The sequence below is a fragment of the Panicum virgatum genome, chromosome 1K (genome assembly GCF_016808335.1).
Source record: "Panicum virgatum strain AP13 chromosome 1K, P.virgatum_v5, whole genome shotgun sequence".
Taxonomy (NCBI): Eukaryota; Viridiplantae; Streptophyta; class Magnoliopsida; order Poales; family Poaceae; genus Panicum; species Panicum virgatum.
In genome coordinates, this window is record NC_053136.1 from 33,225,004 (window position 1) to 33,245,419 (window position 20,416).

Sequence of the window (20,416 nt, forward strand, 5' to 3'; positions counted from 1 at the left end):
TTATCAGCAAACAGTGCTGGGCTCCCGGGGGAAAAGAAACTCGGCCACAGTTTGCTCCAGAGTGAGTGATGACCAGACCCAGCACACTTCCTAATGATTTGTTATGTGCAGCCAGTTAATGACACCGTGGACGCGCTCAATTGAATCCAATTTGAACAAATGATAGTCCCCTCATGGCTTCCATCCTCTCACTAGCAGTGATCACCACAGAGACACAGAAGCACCCGCTACTGATGGGTTTTGGTAGTAAGAACTTAATAAAACCCGGACGAAATCGAAAAGCTGTAGATGCTATAAGATCAAATCCTAACAATATCATCAAATAACCGACAGATTTAAAGTCACGGTAGAACTTGAACCTTGCTATTCACCGTGATCACTAGATGGCGCCAAATCGGGGAACGATCATTTGACATACACTTCAGCCTCTTCTGGTAACACAGCTTCTGCATTGGAAGACATGACGTAGAACTCTTCAAACCTTCAGGAAACTCCAAATACTAAAACAAAGGCGGATCTCACAGTTGCACCAAAGAGAGGAGGTTGATACCACGGCAAGCCGGATATAAAAACTGCGGCCAACTTTGTCTCTTCTCCCGGATCTCACAGTTGGCATCCTCCCTTGTACCGACGAGCCGTCTCCTGCCTGCTCTTCACACAGATCGCCTCGATTTTATTCCTCCGTCTGATTGCGACATCATCTCGAGAAAACAACGTTATCAATTTACCACCCAAACCATCCGTCTTGACGGTGACAAGCTACTTTAATCCCCAGGGTGAAACATGACATACACTAGAGCCTCTCTTGTCGATGACTGCAAGGCATACAGATTTCGACGATGTAAAAAGATCAGCGGCAAAAATTACCACCTGCAGCTCACAGTATCATGAATCTTTCTGGTCCTCCGGATGGTCTTTCTCTGTAGCTCACCAGGCAAAAACAGTAACAGGAGTGCAACGAGATGAGCATACAGTAGCACGTTGCTCAGGACTAGTTATCTTCTCCCATGGAACTTTGCTTAGCAAACTTCAGGATACTGACAAATTCTTTAGAAACAATAAACGGAACGGAACATTCGTGCTGATGAGGCAATCAGATTCGCATTGTATCAGTTAAATAATAGCGGCAGCATTGCAGTCCTTGATGCTGACTGAAAGTTTAATCAACCATTTTCCTATTGTCTAATTGCAGCCCCTTCATTCCGTTGTGCATAAATCACCATCCCCTTCACCTTGCTGGCACCCTCTGCAACCAGTATCTGGACTTCCAAGCAATGTCACACACGTCGGAAGAGGAATCCCTGAACAACTTCCAGCAGCAGGCGAAGCTAGAAGCTTGTGCGGCTGGGTCAAGCAAAGGTGACACTGTCATGCCTGTAGTGAAAAAGAGACGAGGTCATCCAGGAAATCTAGGTATGGTGCTTCAATTTTCAACTAGCACACTTGGTTTCTAAAAGCATTTAATAACAGCACTTTTCAACTGATGCTAGCCATCATGCTTGTTAATAATAAATCCATGTCTGAACTTTTTTTTCAATCAAGATTGCATGACTATACGAACACACGTGCAAGTGCAATAAAATATACTCATCATCAATGCTATGTTAAGAATGATCTTGGTTCTCAGTTACAATTTTATGAGAAACTAAACGAAGGAGATAGATGAATGGCAATTGACATTCTGAAGCTCAGTAGAAACTCTATACAACAGTCTAACCTTATCCTTCACCTGAGAATCCAGGTATGCAAGAAAAAATATTCTTTTGTTGATTCGGCTTTTTACTAAGAACACATGATATCATGTTTTTACCTTAGATTATAGCTTTCAAAAGGCTTTATTTAGTTTCACCATTCGTATCAGCTCGCCGCAATAGTTAGTTTTACTTTGTCCACCAAGAATTGAGACACATAAAAGGAACCAAAGGATTCTGAATGGATAATATTTATCATAGAAACCAAATCTTGCACTTTATGGCACTGTGATTCACTGACAGCTGAAGTAGCAAATAAATTGGACTGTTTGATAGGTCTCAATGTATGACATGATTAGAAATTGAAGTGATAAAAATGATAATTTGAATGTGCACTTCAACCTGTGACAACCTAACATTGGTTCATGATATCCCTCTGGCAGATCCTGATGTGGAAGTAGCGGCTTTGTCACCTAAGACACTGCTAGCAACAAACAGATACATATGTGAGGTCTGCCACAAGGGCTTCCAGAGAGATCAGAACCTCCAGCTCCACAGGAGAGGCCATAACCTACCATGGAAGCTGAAGCAGAGAAGCAGCACCGAAGCTAAGAAGAAGGTGTATGTCTGCCCTGAGCTCACCTGTCCTCATCATGATGCAAGCCGAGCTTTGGGCGATCTCACAGGCATAAAAAAGCACTACTCCAGGAAGCATGGGGAGAAGAAGTGGAAGTGTGACAGGTGTTCAAAGAAGTATGCTGTTCAATCAGACTGGAAGGCTCACACAAAGATATGTGGCACCAAGGAGTACCGATGTGACTGTGGAACAATCTTCTCAAGGTATGTCTCTCTTCAACCAACAACACCATAGACAGTAGTCAGACGAGTTACACTTGGCTGTAGAATGATCAAGGAATTTGGTAAATGTTGTTGTATCACACTGTCATACTTCTGCACGTGTGACCCAATGAGAAAAGTTTATGATTATGACCTTATGCATATTATTATATTACATAACCTAAACCAAGGTATGTAGTAGTTATGTACAACGGCAGCTAGCAAAACAAAAATGGGCAAATGATAGGTCCTTGAGAGTGTTGAGTAAAACATATGTCAGCAGCTCAGCACTAATCATGATAACAAAGGCTTATGTGCTTCAAAGGAAAAATACACTCAAAAGAAACTCATCAAGTCTGTTCATGTGAAGTACCAGAACTGGAAGGTTACTTATTTATGTGTTGCCAAAGAGGCTACTCCAATTTGTTAAAAACAAATAAGCTTACATTTCAACTTTTGAATGCCTTCAATTTTCTGTCGAACAGTGTCAGCAACTGAAGAAATGCAATGCCAACGAAATATTGAGTTTTGGAATTACTTGATATCATTTAGCATTGACGGGTATTTATATATGAGCATTTATATCTCACATTTCAATTTTTCAAAATGTACGCCTTCAATTTTCTATTGTATGTATATGCAGAAAGGACAGTTTCATCACACATCGAGCCTTTTGTGATGCACTGGCTGAGGACAACTCCAGGGTAAACCACAGCCTTGCTACAATGGTGGGAAGTCTGCATGGTCACCAGCAGGATATCTTTTCGCATGGAGTACCTACCTTCTCAACTTCACCAACTGATGTGATAGCAAACTTATCTAGCAATGACCATAATTCAGACAGTCATCTGAGATCTTTGTCCCCTTATGCTCTCATTACAAGAAACACAGCATTGTTCTCCAACCAGATATCACCCAAGGATTCAGGCTTTCCACTTGATGGAAGCGCATCAAGCTACCCTTATATGTCCATGAATTCTCCATACATGTCTGCAACTGCACTGCTACAGAAAGCAGCGGAGATGGGAGCAAAGACCAGCCAGGATCCTATATCACCATTGCTCCTAAAAAGTTTCCCAAGTAATGTGACTACTCCTCGAGAGCACATGGACATATCTTCTGGAAGCCAAGGAGACTCCCTTGGGAATTCAGCAGCTAATAGTGTTGGAATCAAAACAGCTGAAGATGAGGGCTCTTACATGAATGGTCGCAATAACATTCTGATGGACTCACAATGGATGAGTAGTTACAGACCTACTACAGTGCCTTTAATTGGACTGATGAACCATCCATTTTCCATGAGAGCAGAAAAGGAGAGCCCTGGCATATTTCCTGGAAGTCAGACGCAGCACAGCAGGCAGGAACATATTTCAGGGGTAGGAGATGCTGGACTAACCCAAGACTTTCTGGGCTTAGGAGGCAGTGGGAATTTGGAAATGAGTTCTGAGACTTACAATGCAGATGAGACAGCATTAAGCTATTCTGATGAGCAGCAGAAGCCACAGGAACATATCTACTCTTACCATCAGTCATCTCTTGATTCCGCGGCACTGGAGAAACCCATATGGGAATCTTAAGGCAGACATTTTACTTACTCTGGTAGTTCAGCTTCAGCTAAGCTGTCCTTGAAGTAGTAGCCGTTAAGCTGGTATTAACATATTCCAGGCAGTAAAAGCCTTGTTCTGTTAGGCTAAATGGGGTTTAAGAGAGCATTTCTATAGGATGATTAAAGGGCTAGCTCAGTATCAGAGTGACCAAAAGGATAGCTTTAATGAATTTCTGTACTTTCATTCAAGAGATATCAATAAATACTTTGCGCTCTGTTGGAAAAGGAAAGCAGGACATGTGGATGCAAATTGTAGAACAATCCATTGGGGTCAACAATTTAATTTATTACAGTTAGAAAATAAGAAGAACCGCATACAACAGATTTCTTTGCTCGTTTGAGAGAGCAAATGGCAGATTTTGTTTACTCTTAATTTTACGAGACTTTAGTTATATGAATGTGGTGTTCCCATTATTTTCCCACAACTAATGTCCTAATCCAGGAGCTGAATAACTTCACAACGTTGCTTCCTACTCGTATTTTGGTGTTCTCTACGACTTCTTTTTCTGAATGCGCCATAAGAGCAATCTATCTGCATACAGGATAAAGTGCAAAAGCTGCCAAATGTGTTCCTAGCATTAAGAATACCCACACACCGGAAAATTCCATTGATGTTGTAACAGAAGAAAAGCCAAAAGAGCAAAGCGATGCTAGTGATGGTTGAGCTTGAGCTATGACTGACCCATATGCAGGTCAAGAAACAGTACGGCGGCACTAGACTGCCACACCTAGTTTATACTGAAGCTGATGCAGACATGTCAATTTTGTTGGCATGAGAAATACTTCAGTCATATATGTCAGTAACTAAGCCATGCCTCGCACATTTGTGCTATCGGAACATTTATTGAACGAGGCCTCAGAAGCTACACTTTCAAAGATTTTGTACCATCCATATCTCTGTGAAATATTGAAACGAGATGCCTTGGCCAAACTAGTAGCCATCTAATCTGGTACCTGAACTTACCTCGATCTAATCCCTAGGCTCGGATCAATTTCTTCCGGCATCCGCAAGACTGACCTGCAAGGATCAGTCTAAGGAACTTCAAACTGAAAGCTTGGGATGGGAAATTTTTACTTCAAAAATCAGATTGAGGTCTCTTTACCAGCACTCCAGTAATAGCGGCAGGTGGGTTTTGGGGGACGGATCCTCTCCGAGAAGACAGCCGACTAAGCTATATAGCCGCTGTCTCCAACGGCGCCGGAGATTAGCAACCGCCGGGGGGCTCTCCGGCTCTCCGCCAGGGCCGGTGGCCGCCGGCGGAAGGTCTCACCGAGGACTAGCCGGGCTTTGCAGTTGGGCTTTTTGCAAGTTCTGGGCCTCTGAGCGAACTGATTTTACGCTTGGGCTTCACACCTGCGGGTCCCTCTCCGAAGCCCATCCCGTCCCGTGGCAGCCGCAGCTGGATTCCGTACACGGCGGCCGCGCAAGTTCCCGTTCCCGTTCGTGAAGCTCCTCGCGGTGCCTGCTGCCATCATCTCCGTTGCAAGTTGCAACCAAATCACAGACCAACAATGATTGGAAAACACGTGTGTTGTGCTCGATCGATGCGGCAAAAGGGTCCATGGCCTGACCACATGTCACTGTATTTGTTTGGCACACCTCATCACGGAGACAAAAAAAAAATCATGCACATGTTTGGTAGAATAGCTAGCGGGGAGCAGCTCGAACTCCACTGGTGGTTAAGGAACGCAGACGGCCTAACCGACGACAAGAAAAGGCTTTACTTTGCATGCCAAAGGCTGATAACCACACCGTCGGTGCAACAGCACTTCGACAGTGCAGTGGATCATGCGCCCCCCAGGCCTAACCGCCTAACCCGGTAGTAAAACATTCCCACTTCTTTCGTTTGAAAACAAGTATTTTTTAGAGTTCAAATTTTATCATAATGTACTCTTAGGTTCTAGCGAGGTATGCATATGATCAAAGCAACATCCACACCAATATGAATGAAAAGATATACAGAACCAATCAAATGATTATTAATTAAATGCTACTTTTACTATAAAAAAGAATTTTAGAGACAGATAAAAATGTATTTTTAGAGGTGGGTGCAATACTCACTCTTAGTTCTTGCAATTAAAAATTAATTTGTAGGGGAGAGTCATGGCCTTATGCATGACTTCCCCTACAAGATCATTTTTCAGAAAATAAAAAAATAGAAAATAAATCTTGAAAACAACAAAATAAAAGATAAAATATCCTAGCTAACTGGCCACCACCACAAGCCCCTCGACAGAGTACAATTTTTTTGCCGAAGTATGCATACTTCCGTAAACCAGAGTTCAAACCGTTCACCTCAAGCCTCGTGTGTATCCTCCTCTCCATCCAGTGGCGAACCTAGGATTTTAGGTTAGGGTACTCCAGTAGAACAAAAATTTTAAATATTTTAGTAAATATATCATTCTAATTTTATAAAGACACAAGTTCTCACATTTTCACCTTCTAAATTTAGTTATCAAATATTATATACAAAAAATATTAATAGCTTAAGTTGTATGAGATAATATAGTCATATCCATATATGGGGCACAACTAGTAGATGATCCTGTGATACTAAACGCTCTTAAATAAATAATGTATAAAATATAAATTTTAGATTTTACCATTAAAACTTTGATAAGGAAAACTTGTAGATTTTGAAAGAGAACTTATAGTAATTTTTTGGACAATTAAATGATCTTAAATAGAAAAGTTCAACTACAAAATTTTAGATCTCATCAAACTCTATAATTTTGGTATAAAGTTTGCCTTCATCCAAGTTCATTTGAAAAAGTTATGAATTTTTTGCATGCGAACATTCGTAGGGGTGGGTCATGTCATCACCCTCTCTTGAAAATAGTGGTCATTTTCTAGGCAGGTGATGACGTCACCCACCCCTAAAAATATATTTTTAGAGATAGGTGATGGTGTCACTCGCCCTAAAAATGGTGACCATTTCTAGAGACGGGTGACGCTATCACGCGCCTCTAGAAATTCTTTTTTCTGGGGTGAATCAATTGCTACAATTGCTCTGCTTCATTTGTAGAACTAGGTTATATTTTAACCCGTCCGTGGAATAAAACGAGTGTTCCTACAAATCGTTTTTTAAGTAATATTTGCTGATTCCAATGTATACATATTGATACATTTATTTAGGATATAGGAGTATAGGTAATTAAACATACAACGTGATTTTCAATCACAAGTAATTATAAATATAAAGATAATTTCTCTCAGCTAGCAAAGTATCTAAAATTTTCTAGAAACACATTTATTTTAGGACAAAGCGGTATCCGGTAGCCAAATCAACATGACACCGCGGCAGCACATGCCAAATTACACAAGCAAAATAAATGACCTGCCAGCCGGGAGAATCATGAATTCATGATGCGGTGAAGAATCTGGCCTTGTTTGACCTTTATATGGACTTAGGCTGTGTTTAGTCTGCGAAAAAAATTGATTTTTTGCTACTGTAGCACATTTCGCTGTTGCTTGACAAATAATATTCAATAATAAACTAATTAGACTTAAAAAATTCATATCGTGCTAATTAGTTAGACTGTGTAATTAGTTATTTTTTAAATTTCATTTAATACTTTATGCATATATCCAAAAATTTGATGTCTAACGAGCCTTGTTTGACCAGCGGCGGGTCAACCCATCCCATCGCCGTCGTCGCCGGCGGCCGGGGCCGAGAGCAGCGACCGGTGCGGATCCTGAGATTGGAAGCTTCCCCTCCTCGCTCACAATCACATGCTCCCCGCTTAAAAAACGGAGGAGATCGATCGGGCAGGAGAGGCAGCGCGAAGGCACAGTTTGATAATCAAAGCTGAAAGATGCCCGACAACGCGTCCGTACTTCGTAGACGGGCACCGACGACAAGCGTGCAGCTACAGCTAGCAGAAGTGGGGGATCAAAACTAGTGTATTTCTACTAGGTATACATCACCTTAAAAATCCGGACCAAAATATGAGAAAATTCATAAATTTTGACACTTGTTTGGTTCAAGGTAAAAAAAAAAGCCACCCAATTAAGTACTACTCCCCTGTTTCAAACTATAGGTCGTTTGATTTTTTTTAACCTCAAGTTTGACCACTCATTCTATTCAAAAAAAATTGTGCAAATTTAATCAAGACACTTGTTTGGTTCAAGGTAAAAAAAAAAGCCACCCAATTAAGTACTACTCCCTTGTTTCAAACTATAGGTTGTTTGATTTTTTTTAACCTCAAGTTTGACCACTCATTCTATTCAAAAAAAATTGTGCAAACTTAATCAAGTTTAAGTCATTCTTGAAGAACTTATATTGATAAAGCAAGCCACAATAAACGAAGTGATATTTTGCACAAATTTTTGAATAAGACGAGTAGTCAAATTTGAGATTTAAAAGTCAAATGATCTATAATGTAGAAAGGAAGTATTCTAAATTCGTCAATATTTTGGTAAAAAGATTGTTACGCTCACATTTTGCCACCTATATTTTAATATCCAATCAAGCAGTTCCAATATGCCGTAAAACCGTATATGAGGGAAATTCATGAAAACGATATTGTGGGAGAAAAAAGTAAAAGAAAATGACAAATTCAGATGACAAATTGAAAAGTACAGCTAGTACGTAGAAATCTGAACCTCCATCCCTGAAGGCTGGTAGGTTAGCTTAATTGCACCTCGCAAAAATGAAGGTTAGCTTAATGTTCCCTCAAAGCTAGCACAGAAAAGTTGCAAACGAAGCAAAAGATGCTCCAAAGGTGACGAAATGAAAGTCCACCCACAACCGGTGGTTGAGGCCTTGTTTGTTTTCAGAATTTTTTTAAACTTCTGTCACATCAAAAAAAATCTTACTATTTTGAAGTATTAAATAAAATTTATTTATATTTTTTTTGACAGCTAAGTGCTAATTCGTGAGGCGAATTTAATGAGCCTAATTAATTCATAATTTGCTACAGTGATATATCTACAGTTTAACTTACCATCCGCTAATCATGTATTAATATATCTTATTAGATTCGTCTCGTAGTTTAACTCTACAGTTCTGCAATTAGTTTTATAATTAATCTTTATTTAATATTTCTAAATACTAAAATTCTTTTTGATGTGATATTAATTAAAGTTGAAACCAAACAACCCCCGGGACCTTTGTTGCAACTCGCAGATTACCACTGCTACTCCACCAGAAGAAGAAGAAGCAGCAGCTGCTCGCCACACGAGAAAAATGGTGGGAAAAATATTTTCTCTCGACGAGTTTAGAAAAAAAAATGAACTGGAAAAGCGAGAGACCAGCTGCAGGTGCCCCGGCTGTCCGCCCTGCTGTCCCTCTCCCGGCCCCACGCACGATCGGGGATCCGACGGCGCGCGCGAATCTTGACGTGCCCACCACCTCTTACCTTTCTCCCTCCCCCTTCCTTCCTCTCGGTCCGGCCTCCTCGTCGTCCTCCACCACATCGCAGCTTCGCTCGTCGCCCCGCCTCGCCTCGCCTCGTCTCCTCTCGCGCCCTTCAGCCGTCGCGGCCGCCCAAGCATCCCCTGCTCCCAGCCGCCGCCTCCGCAGTGCCTCGCCTCGCCTCGCCTCGCCGCGCCCGCCCTCGTCCTCGCGCGTCCTCGGCGGACCTCGCCGTCAGCGGATCCGCCCGCGCGGGGTGCCGTCGTGAGCTAGCCCCGCGGCGCGCGGGCAGCAGTGGAGCGGAGCCCCCCCCCTCTACCGCCCGCTCTGAGGAGCAAGCACGCGGCACGATTTGCTGGTGAGTTTGCGGAATCCACCCGAACGTCTCGGTATTTCCCGAAATCAAAATCGAAACGCGCGCACCAATCTGGGAGCTATCGGAACCCCATTTCCCAATCGTCCGGAGGTTCGGAACCGTTGGGGTTTGCTCGCGCTTTCCCCCAATCGTTATTGCTATTTGCTATCGCCATCGTTTTGAATGTTTGCTTCGCTGTACGCAATTATACTGGTCAGACAACCCTACCTGTTTCGTGCGTATTGCTTCTTCCAGCTCGAGTCGCCGCTCGGACTAGGTAGATCTGAGGCGGAAATGCCGCGGTGCCCGTTCCCTTACCATATGCAAAAGGATTTGCTCCATCTGTTGGGATGAGATCTGCCGGGTTTCTGATTCCGTTCCTGGCGCTGCTGCCTGCCCAACCTAGTTGCTTGTTTTCCTCCTCAAATTGTTTGGTTCATCCAGTACTTGCTTAAGATCGTGGGTAGGCCCCGGTTTGGTGATTAACTCAGGGTGCTGGAATTTGAGGTTGTTTCTATCTGGCAAGGACAATAAAAGAAAGGGTAATTGAAAAGGGAACGGGTTAGTGTGGCTTGCCATTGTTAAACATAAAACTAGTTGCCCACCCCAGGAATTTCCGTTGGAGGATTCTACGCCCAATTGGTAAGCTTGTAGCCTTGCGGTAATCATGCTCCACTTCGGCAGCGTGGTGATAGGTCCTCTTTGAATGCCTTGTTTAATGGCAACCTCTCTCTTTGAATGCCTCCTGAAATGTTGCTATCCTTGGCGGTACTCATCCCTATTGTGTGTGTGTCTTATACGGCATTTATGCCTTCTTTGCAGGCTGAGCTCCACACTGGTTCTTGGAGGTTTGTGACACACTACTGGGTGAGCACACCCACACAGAAAAGGAAAGAAAAGTAGAGAGAGAAAGAAAGATCTCGATGGTTTGAAGCCTTCTGGAGAAAACAAGAGCAATGTGCTGTTGTATATTGGGCTTGTTGAAGGAGCATCCCATATATTTGTAGGAGATACCCGTACGCTTGACTCATGGGCGACTGGGTTATAGGGGCGTTGATAAACATTGTGGGGAGTGTTGCCATAAACTTCGGTACCAACCTTCTGAAATTGGGCCATGATCAGGTGGATATTACATGTCTTTGAATTGTGCTCTTAGTTCTTCTAATTTACTGTATATATGTGCTTCAGTGAGATAGTCAGGGGAGACATGCTGCTGCCCTAGTTTGATCCACAGGGACAGATGAGGGTGGAAACACTCTAATCTAGATCCTTCATTTTTGCCAAAGAGAGAAGAAAAAAAAACTGAACCCCAGTAATATAGGTTTCATGAGAATGTTGTATTAACTAATTAGGATCCTGATTGGCTAGGTTACTGGTTCTAGTGCACCTAAACATGTTTTAAGCAATTAATTGTGAATTTGATGGCAAAATATAGGACATCACAGCAAAAATAGCTTGATTCCCCAGCCCAATTTTGGTAACAGCTAATCTTTGCTGTGTAATTTGATCATAGTTTCTACATTAATGTTGAACATCCTTTGAAATTTATACAACCAATGAGAAATTAGTTAAGAAGAAATAGGCACCCAAGCTCATGTTGAAGAGAACTTGAACTTGGGTGGTGGTGTACACCCACACATCCCACCAACCAAACTAGGTTCAGTTCCCATATATAAATATTATATTGTTCTACGTGGCTGAACAAAGGCTTATTTTATCCGGTGGAACAATAAAAAAAATTCTGTTTGTTTTCTTTGGCAGAGAGAAAAGCTTTCTGCAATTAACAACAGCGAGGGCAATGAAAAATTCATTCCAAAATCAGTTATGCATTTCCAGACTTGGAGAATAGGTAATCCTGTCTGATAGCATTTACCAAGTCTAGAGTCTTTGATAAACTAATTAAGGCCAACTTTAATGCTACATCTCCATCCAGGTATACTCTTCTTTGCTGCTGGGAACTGCCTCAACTTCATGTCCTTTGCATATGCTGCACAGGTTCGTTATGATCTCCTCAGAGCAAATTTAATTTTACATGCAGAAACAATGATGTTGGTTGTTTAGGGAACTAAATTAAAAAAAACCAATATTTTTGGGTGATAACTTAATTCTATCAGACTCTATGGATAAAACAGAAATATCGGAAATCTATAAGTGATAATGTGATCCACTGGCACCCGATCAGTGATAATGGGAAGAATCATTAATGATTGTGTGTAAACATGTCAAGAATAGATATTGTGGATTCGTTGGCTGTTATCTTTGCAATATAGGAATAGTGTTTTCCATTAGTTCTTGAGGTAAAAAAGATAAGAGATGCTTAATCCTACAGTTTCCACCTCTGCTTGCTTCTTACTTATAACTCATAATGCATCCAATCATATTTTCTTTTACATTTCAATCTATTGTGTGGGAATTGATGATTTATTTTGTTATATTGCAGTCACTTCTTGCAGCTCTTGGATCAATCCAGTTTGTGTCCAATATTGCGTTTGCCTATTTTGTGTTGAACAAGACTATTTCAGTGAAGTATGTATGTTTCTCACTTTCTGGTAACTGAAATCAAAATAACAAGGGAGGAATCATGAAATTGATTAAGCTTTTGCACTTTTTTCCAGAGTCATGGTAGCCACAACGTTTATTGTCTTTGGCAACATTTTCTTAGTTTCCTTCGGCAACCATCAATCACCTGGTATGGGTTGTTCCATCCTCCATTTCTAATATATGTAGTCCTTTAGTAAGATAAATTTGAACTTATATTACTTGTGCTTGTTTTTATATCTCAAACATCACTTCCATGTGAGGGAAGCAGCAAGCTTAACTGCAGCATATTTACAAAGAAGAGCTGTGCAACTTCAGTTTTTAGTGGTTTCAAGTAGATTTGCTGATAATAAAATTATATTGGCACTTGGCAGTTTACACACCGGAGCAGTTGATAGCAAAATACAGCAATTTGGTGTTTGTTCTTTATTGCATGTCATTGGTCTTCGTGGTTGCATTCAACCATTATCTCTATAGGTGAGACCTTACCCATAAAACCTAGTCTCTTCAGTAACAGGGTCATGCTCTTCCTTACCAGTCTCAAAAACTTTGTTGCAGGAGTGGAGAGACTATTATTTCAAATAGTTCGAAAGATGCTGGTACATATTGGCGAACAATGTTGCCATTTTCTTATGCTGTTGTATCGGGTGCTATTGGATCTTGCTCAGTCTTGTTTGCAAAATCATTGTATGTTATATTGTGTTCATCAAGATCCATGCATCCAGCATTGCTGATTCTTTCAGATTTATTTGGTGCTGATTACCATGTGTTGTTTTTCCTCTTCTCCATATTTTCTGTCCAGGTCTAATATGCTGAGGCTAACTATGAGCAGCAGATATGAGTTCCATAGCTGGTTCACATACTCAATTGTTCTGCTGTTTCTGTGTACTGCAGGATTTTGGGTATGGCTAACCGAGTGCATTGTTTCTTGGGAGAAGTCTAGATCACCCCCCAACTATGAGGGGTGGACTACATAACCCCCTCGACTATGAAACCGGACATTCTACCCCCTGAACTTTTCAAAACCGGTCAAATTACCCCTGAGTGGTTTTGAACGGCGGATTCGCTACAGTAACCGTGGTTTTGATAAAGTAACGCCGTTTTGCTATTTTCTTTTTTATTTATTTCGGTTTAATCTTTGAAAAATCATAGTGAATCACAAAAAAATCATAAAATAAAAAATCCAATTTTGTTGGACTCCACATAAGTAGATCTACACAGTAAATATATAATATGATATACTTCAGTACAAAATTTTTACTTTAAATTTAGATCTATTTTTTTCTGTAATTAAATAGAATAATTCATAGTCGTAGTTTCTATGGCTCAATTGAGGTGAAATTTTTATGGTGGGCTTACTATTGTATGCTTGAATTGTAGAAAAAATTTCATACTCATTAGATCATGTATAACTTAATTATAGATTTATTTACGTTTATGCTTAGGTTTATGCTTGTTAAATATAAATAAATATATAATTAAGTTATACATGATCCAATGAGTATGAAATTTTTATTACAGTTCAAGCATACAATAATAAGTCCATAAAAATTTCACCTCAATTGAGCCATAAAAACTGCGGCTATGAATTATTTTATTTAATTATAGAAAAAAATAGATCTAAATTTCAAGCAAAAACTTTGTACAGAAGCATATCATATTATATATTTACTGTGTAGATCTACTCATGTGGAGTCCAACAAAATTGGATTTTTTATTTTATGATTTTTTTGTGATTTGCTATGATTTTTCAAAGATTAAACCGAAATAAATAAAAAAGAAAATAGCAAAACTGCGCTACTGTCCGCCGTTCAAAACCGCTCCAGGGGGTAATTTGACCGGTTTTGAAAAGTTCAGGGGGTAGAGTGTCCGGTTTCATAGTTGAGGGGGTTATATAGTCCACCCCTCATAGTTGGTGGTGGTGGGGGGGGGTGATCTAGACTTCTCCCTTGTTTCTTAGGGCTGAGATACTGTACATGCTATTGTTTTTATACATTGCTGTCTAATTCAACTCCCTTATGTGACAGATGGCTAGATTGAATGAAGGGCTGTCATTATTTGATGCAATACTGATTGTTCCAATGTTTCAAATTGCATGGACCTTCTTCTCTATTTGTACAGGATTTATTTACTTTCAAGAATATCAAGTGAGTGTCTGTTTGTGATAAAATTGTGAATCTTGTGTTGCTCAATTAGAAACTGAAGGTCCTGTTTTTCCTCTATCAGGTATTTGATACTCTCAGGATAATTATGTTTGTGTTGGGCATGACATTTGTCTTCTTGGGGATCTCCTTGCTAGCACCCGAGGACAGTAAAGGTTGGTAAAACATTGATTTTTCATGTGCTTTCACACAAACATGTACACATACATACATGACTTTTGACTCTTGATCAATTCTCAGCAGCTGACACTAAAGATGGTTCGAGCCCCACCGAGGAATCCATAATTGATATGGACAGGTTCTTTTCAGACTTGTAGAAAGTTTCAAGTTTTGCTCCATTGCATTTTGTGTCCAGTAATTTACTTAAGTGAATTTATGGTTTAACATATAACCTGGACATGGCAGAAATGGAAAGATGCATATGGAGGAGACACAAGCAGATGGTAGCAACTCCTTCGTAACTTCTGTAAAAGTAAAAGCAAAACGTGTATTGTTGAAGGCAAAGGTGATTATCTTTCCTCCAGGACCTGATTCTACTGTAGATCCGTTACTGGTCCACCTTGCTCATCTGATCTTATTTACAGTCGGCGTGCTCCATGTCCCTTGGCCTTGGGGAGGAGAGCATAAGCGCTTCGTCGGTGCTTGCAATGCCCATGGTCTCATCAAGAACAACTGGCTTCAGAGGAACCGTAAACGACCGGTCGAAGTATGTCCCCTTACGAACCACAGATTGGAGTAATCTATAGCAGATGATGATCTATAGATACACAGCAAAGGTCTTTACTTTTGTTGTTGCCTACGGATGCCAGTAAAGTTTTTTGTTGCTCCCGAGGGCAATTGTCTGTTCTAAAAGTCATAGTTAGATGTAGCCTGTAAGAGAGTGTATAGTTCAACGCCCCCCGCCTCCTCTTTAAACACTGTCCATACCCAGGTTGTAATTCTCGGAAACAGCTGCCCGCACTACACGTGTAAACAACCCGTTTTAGTATGAAAACTCACGCGATTCGACCCCATCACCCGTCTGCCCATCTGCTTCAGCGTGCTTATGCCCAGCTTGTATAGTACTCCAATTGCTGTACTAAAAAATTTTGGTGTGGAGATCCTTCGCTGTCAGATCCCACGAGAAATGGACCAGGTCAAGTTTTACAGGCTGCAGCCATGTCATGTGGAAGAAGCTTCAGTAATGACTGAGTCGAAACGTGCTTTTCCGACAAGTTTAAAGAAATTGCGTGGCAACAAGTGCTGCTTTCTTTTTCGTGGTCAACTGTGATTGCAGGTTGTTCACGGCCGGCGCTGCGACAACAGCATTCTTGTTGGACAGTAGCCTGTTCCCGCCGGATTACCATATGAATCTAGCAAGAATCGTACCCTTGTTTTATGCGGAACTCCGGGGTTCTAGACAGTGGAAGTCCAAACTCCAAAGTGATTTTGTATCTCGATCTGAATCTGTGATAGGAGGAAGTTCTTTCATGCTGCCCTGTGCCCCGTGCCCCTCTCTATCAACAATAAACCCAAGGGTACCCGGAAAGAAAAGAAAAACAGTGGTCCTCGAGGCTGGCAGCCGTGGACGGAAACGCGTAGCTGTCTGACACTGACAGGCGGGAAAACCAAGAAGAAGTTGCCGCGCAACCTCCTTCCTCATCGGCGCCGTGGCGATCGGCGAGCCAAGTTGTGGAGCACTCGAGCTGCTTGTTCGTGGGGCTGCTGACTCGTGCGTGAGGCCGTGACCCGTCCCGCTCGCGAGTAAAAGCAGCGTCCCCATCTGGAGCAAATGCTGATGCGGTCTTCCCTTCCTCCCTCCAAGACTTCTTGCTCGCATCGGCATCGCAGTCGTCCTCCGGCCACCGCGTCGTCGTGCCCGGCGCACCTTCTTATTAACCTCCCCAGCCAGCCAGCCACGTCCTCGATCGCTTCGCCGATCTCTCGTCACGCATTAGGGTACACGTACACCATCATCTTCTACAGTTCGACCTTCCTCTCAGTTGCTCTACTATTCGTCTCGTCACCGTCAGTCGTCACAGAGTAGCGCGCAGGCGCAGCTTCTTTATTCTCAGTCCCCGCTTCGCTTGCCTGCTGCTTCGTTCTCTCCTTTGCGCGGTTACCCAGATCGCAGAGATTGCAACTGCAATTGATTGATGGAGCGCCCGCGCCGGCGGCCGGATCCGGCGGCGATCGACCTCATCTGGGTGTCATGCCGCGGCGTCAGGTCGTCGCTCCCGTTCCACACGCCCTGCCTCTACGCGTCCATCTTCGTCGCCCCGTCGTCCGCAAAGGGCGTCCACGGCGCCCGCCGGCCACACCGCGTCAAGACGCCCACGGACCGCGCCGGCGGTGGGAACCCCGAGTGGGACGCTCCCCTGCGGCTCTACCTCCCCGACGCCTCGCCATCGCCACCGCCGGCGGAGGCGGGAAAGAGCGGCAACAAGGATACCGGCGACGACGACGGCGACGACGTCCTTCTGCTGCGGTTCGAGCTCAAGGCGGAGGTAGCCGTCCTCGGGGACAAGCTCGCCGCGTCCGCCTCGGTGCCGGTCCGCGACCTCGTCGCCGACGGGCAGACACGCCGGGTTTCGTACCAGCTGGCCGGCCCCGACGGCAGGCAGCCCAACGGCGTCATCTCCTTCTCCTACGCCTTCCACGACAGGGACAGGAACGGAGGGGGAGGCGACGGCGAGCTCGCCGTCACGCCGATCTCCCCCGCGTCGTCGTCGTCCACCTCCACCAGTCCCGTCGCGCACCCACTAGTGCCCACGACCGCGGCGCCGCGGCTGTACCCGGCGATAGAGTGGCCACTGGCAGATCAAATACCATTGATTTACCCACCGCCGGTGACAGCAGAATCCGCGGCCACGCTCGCCGGCTCGCTGTACTACCCTCCTCCACCGCCGGCGACTCCAGCGGAGCCGGTTGCGGTCTACCCGCCGCCGATGGCAGGGACGACGTCGCCCGCCTGCAGCGTGTACCCGCCGGTTGTGGACGCGGTGCCGGCCAGCGGTATGTACCCGACGGTGGACCTTGCTCCGGTGAGCTGCTACCCGCCGGCACTGTACGGCGTGGGATGCGGGTACGCGGCGGCGCCGGGATGGGACGATCGGTGCCTGTACGGCTGAAGCCATTGTTGTTACGACGCCACGGGCTTCCTAGTTTGGTTGACCATTTCTTGGTGCTGCCCTGCCCTGCCCTCCCCGTCTCCGCGTTTTACATGGTACGCGGAGCCGGCCGGTGCGCGGCGCGTGTAGTTGTCGTGCACTGCATGTACAGTTCCTGAGCCTTGCCGGCGCAAGTAGATGCGCTCGATAGTTCGATGGTATATTCTTAATACTGTCCAACTTCGGCAATGTGATACATATATATATATCATTGTTGAGTTTTTTTTTTTGAAAAGGTATCATTGTTGAGGTGTATGCACCTATAAATTAGCTTGTTCCGAGACAGTAACCGAATAAGAAAGACAAACAATTTGTACCTACATCAAAAGTCTATTTACTGAACTGCACCTCTTGTGGTGTGAACGGAAAAGTCATGAGTCCAGGTTCTTGCGCCTAACCTTGTGATAGTAGTAGCAACTAAAATGTTACAATAAAATACAACGTCAGTGGTAGGCCTTCCAAAATTTTTGCTGGAGTACATACGTGCAACGAACTCTAGTCCTTTTTTTTTTTTGAAAGGACAATAAACTCTAGTCTAGTGAAAGAGCAAAAGGAAAAAAAGGAATATGGTCGTTCTATTCTGAAGGAGCATGGGAACTTTGGAACACCAGCCAAATGGGCTGTATCCTGCGGCATAGACTATATATGCGGAGCTGTATAGGCCTAATGGGTTGTGTCTTGTATCCGCAGGCCAAAAAATGGATTATTAAAGTATACGAGTACTTTGCGTGCGCCTTGGCACGCTATGTTCTATTTTGATAGGAGATGGAAAGAAATTAGTAATATTGTTGGGTAATAATCAGTGGAAGATTTAGCAGTCAGGGTATTTGCAGAAGTTGGAGCATAGTACCATATATTAGAAGGTAGCTATATACAAGGAGGGTGCAGCATTTGTATGCTACACTAGATTGTTTGTTATACAGACATTGGATTCTTATGTTGGGATAATAGCGGTTTGTGTGCAGTGGAGTCTTGGAAAGTGATACTGCCTTTTCTTTTGTCTTTGCATTAGCAGTTACTTTCTCCGCCTGCAAATAATGTAAATTGTCACTCTTCAATAAGTCAAACAATTTAAATTTTGGCTGAAGTTATATTGGGAAAAAGAAAATAAACATCAATGGTATAAAATAAGTACTGCATTATTGTTTGGAGATATAGGTGTTAATATTATTTGATAGGAAATAAATTTGGTTCAAAATTCAGTTGGTTTGATCAGCATATGGTTACTATAATTACATGCTTTTGTGGATGGAGAAAATATTTACTGAGCGCAGGTAATTTGTAGTTTTGCATAGAAGTTATTGTGTGGTAAGTGTGGTGGTGGGGGGGGGGGGGGGGGTGGGGGGTGGGGAGCAAAGAAAGTAACAGGCAGGGGATGGATGGAGGAAGAGGAGAAGCAGAGGAGAAAAAGGATAAAGAAAAGAGGCTGATTGGGGAAGACTGACGACGAAAGGATGGGAGCCAGAGAGTTCTAGCCAAGACGAGAGTTACGCATAGAGAGGAGGTAAGCTGCAGGGATGGACTAGCGTTCCTTACCATAAGATGAACATCACATGGTGTAAATCTTTTGTGCTGTCGTGGATAGCCTGAGGTTGCACCGAGTGCTGCGCCTTTATTAGACATAGATAGGCTGAATTTGTACGAGGGAGGGTGGCAATATATCGCCCCGCCTGTCATGAAGTGGGAGGAAAAATAAATTAGATCCAAGAAAGCTATCGGATGAAGCGAAAGTAAATTCAGCTCATGAATAAGGAATTGAGGGAGTCATTTGTGTTAATGTTAGGGGGGGGGGGAGGTTGCAGCCCGTGCTCTAGTTTATTGCTAGTTTTGTAATTTTTTAACCTGTTCCTTTTATTTTCTACTCATTTTCATTTTATTTTTCTTTATGTTTTCTATCTTTTCTTTTATTTATATTTTATATAATAATTTATGCACCATATATATATAGTTTTCCCCTTCAATATTGTGGATTTTTATCTTTATTTTTTATACTAATTTGTTCATCAAGTACGCAGATTTTGTTCACTGGTTAAAATAAAATGTTTCAGCTATTTTTGTTCGTTTTTGTAGATTAATTTGTTCATGATGTTATATTAATTTTTTTACTGTGTCAACTAAGTTTATTCGCATATGTATTCAGTTTCCATTTTGTGGATGGATTTGTTCATAGTGATAAATTATTTGTTCCCTCTACACAACAATTTATCCATACATACAACAATTTGTTTGTGATGTTCAACCTTTCTATTCGTAGCATACTATTATTTATTCATCACGCTTAATCTGTTTGTTTGCGTGACACTCATTTGTTCCAATTATTCAAGTATTTGTTCGCAGCAATTAAAATATTATTTTTTTAAAATAATAGTCAGATGTGGTCTTATTTTGATGATGTTGCCGTCAGAAATTCTATGGTGAAGTTAAAATTTAATTTGGATGATCAATTTGAAATTTGTGGATATTTCTTATTTCAAACACTCTTGGATGTGTAGTGCTGTCATCAATATTCCTGTATGCATGCATGGATGGACCCGCTCCCACTTCAATTTAAACAGTACACAACTAAATTAAGGGCATGTTTGGATTCACCAGCAAATTGGTAGGTAGCTAATTTTAGATATGCTGAGTCCAAATGGAGCCGGATAATGTGCAGCTAAATCTCTTCTAACAAGTTTGAAAAAGAAAACCTCTTCTAACAAGATAAATAGCAATTATCCAATT

The 20,416-nt window shown here is 42.6% G+C and overlaps 3 protein-coding genes and 2 long non-coding RNA genes across 6 annotated transcripts; 3 read left to right on the forward strand and 2 right to left on the reverse strand.

The window, feature by feature from the left end:
- Nucleotides 1-271: 271 nt before the first annotated feature.
- Nucleotides 272-5,455, reverse strand: LOC120703146. The gene is made up of 3 exons (XR_005686814.1): nucleotides 5,238-5,455; nucleotides 5,099-5,152; nucleotides 272-1,374 (listed from the first exon to the last, which is right to left on the reverse strand). It is a non-coding gene; the product is annotated as an uncharacterized LOC120703146 (long non-coding RNA).
- LOC120703137 (zinc finger protein GAI-ASSOCIATED FACTOR 1-like) lies at nucleotides 1,253-4,105 on the forward strand. The gene is made up of 3 exons (XM_039987154.1): nucleotides 1,253-1,413; nucleotides 2,135-2,531; nucleotides 3,172-4,105. Exons 1-3 carry the CDS (start codon nucleotides 1,275-1,277, stop codon nucleotides 4,103-4,105), a joined length of 1,470 nt encoding a protein of 489 aa, XP_039843088.1. The 5' UTR covers nucleotides 1,253-1,274.
- Nucleotides 5,456-9,502: 4,047 nt separating the features above from the next.
- On the forward strand, nucleotides 9,503-15,562 carry LOC120703153 (probable magnesium transporter NIPA8). Of its 2 annotated transcripts, none has more exons than XM_039987174.1 (14): nucleotides 9,503-9,849; nucleotides 10,669-10,968; nucleotides 11,608-11,695; nucleotides 11,780-11,841; nucleotides 12,287-12,372; nucleotides 12,462-12,535; nucleotides 12,759-12,861; nucleotides 12,943-13,071; nucleotides 13,187-13,286; nucleotides 14,412-14,531; nucleotides 14,611-14,701; nucleotides 14,790-14,844; nucleotides 14,952-15,051; nucleotides 15,131-15,562. In XM_039987174.1, exons 2-14 carry the CDS (start codon nucleotides 10,876-10,878, stop codon nucleotides 15,290-15,292), a joined length of 1,263 nt encoding a protein of 420 aa, XP_039843108.1. In that variant the 5' UTR covers nucleotides 9,503-9,849; nucleotides 10,669-10,875; the 3' UTR covers nucleotides 15,293-15,562. The 2 variants fall into 2 exon arrangements, with proteins under 2 accessions (XP_039843108.1, XP_039843101.1); XM_039987167.1 differs by having other exon boundaries at nucleotides 9,508-9,849; nucleotides 14,787-14,844.
- A 465-nt stretch (nucleotides 15,563-16,027) lies between these two features.
- LOC120703169 (histone-lysine N-methyltransferase SETD1B-like) lies at nucleotides 16,028-18,015 on the forward strand. The gene is made up of 2 exons (XM_039987183.1): nucleotides 16,028-17,913; nucleotides 17,946-18,015. Exon 1 carries the CDS (start codon nucleotides 16,682-16,684, stop codon nucleotides 17,654-17,656), a length of 975 nt encoding a protein of 324 aa, XP_039843117.1. The 5' UTR covers nucleotides 16,028-16,681; the 3' UTR covers nucleotides 17,657-17,913; nucleotides 17,946-18,015.
- A 456-nt stretch (nucleotides 18,016-18,471) lies between these two features.
- On the reverse strand, nucleotides 18,472-19,934 carry LOC120703180. Its single transcript, XR_005686827.1, has 2 exons — nucleotides 19,232-19,934; nucleotides 18,472-18,723 (listed from the first exon to the last, which is right to left on the reverse strand). It is a non-coding gene; the product is annotated as an uncharacterized LOC120703180 (long non-coding RNA).
- Between the last annotated feature and the right edge of the window lie 482 nt (nucleotides 19,935-20,416).

What these genes read in the sequence shown, in the direction of transcription:
- LOC120703137 (XM_039987154.1), top strand. Translation starts at nt 1,275, where the DNA reads ATGTCACACACGTCGGAAGAGGAATCCCTGAACAACTTCCAGCAGCAG. An exon ending in AGGTCATCCAGGAAATCTAG is followed by an intron (nt 1,414 to 2,134) that starts GTATGGTGCTTC and finishes TCCCTCTGGCAG; the next exon opens with ATCCTGATGTGGAAGTAGCG. An exon ending in TGTGGAACAATCTTCTCAAG is followed by an intron (nt 2,532 to 3,171) that starts GTATGTCTCTCT and finishes ATGTATATGCAG; the next exon opens with AAAGGACAGTTTCATCACAC.
- LOC120703153 (XM_039987167.1), top strand. Translation starts at nt 10,876, where the DNA reads ATGGGCGACTGGGTTATAGGGGCGTTGATAAACATTGTGGGGAGTGTT. An exon ending in TGAAATTGGGCCATGATCAG is followed by an intron (nt 10,969 to 11,607) that starts GTGGATATTACA and finishes TTTCTTTGGCAG; the next exon opens with AGAGAAAAGCTTTCTGCAAT. An exon ending in GTGTATTGTTGAAGGCAAAG is followed by an intron (nt 15,052 to 15,130) that starts GTGATTATCTTT and finishes TCTTATTTACAG; the next exon opens with TCGGCGTGCTCCATGTCCCT.
- LOC120703169 (XM_039987183.1), top strand. Translation starts at nt 16,682, where the DNA reads ATGGAGCGCCCGCGCCGGCGGCCGGATCCGGCGGCGATCGACCTCATC.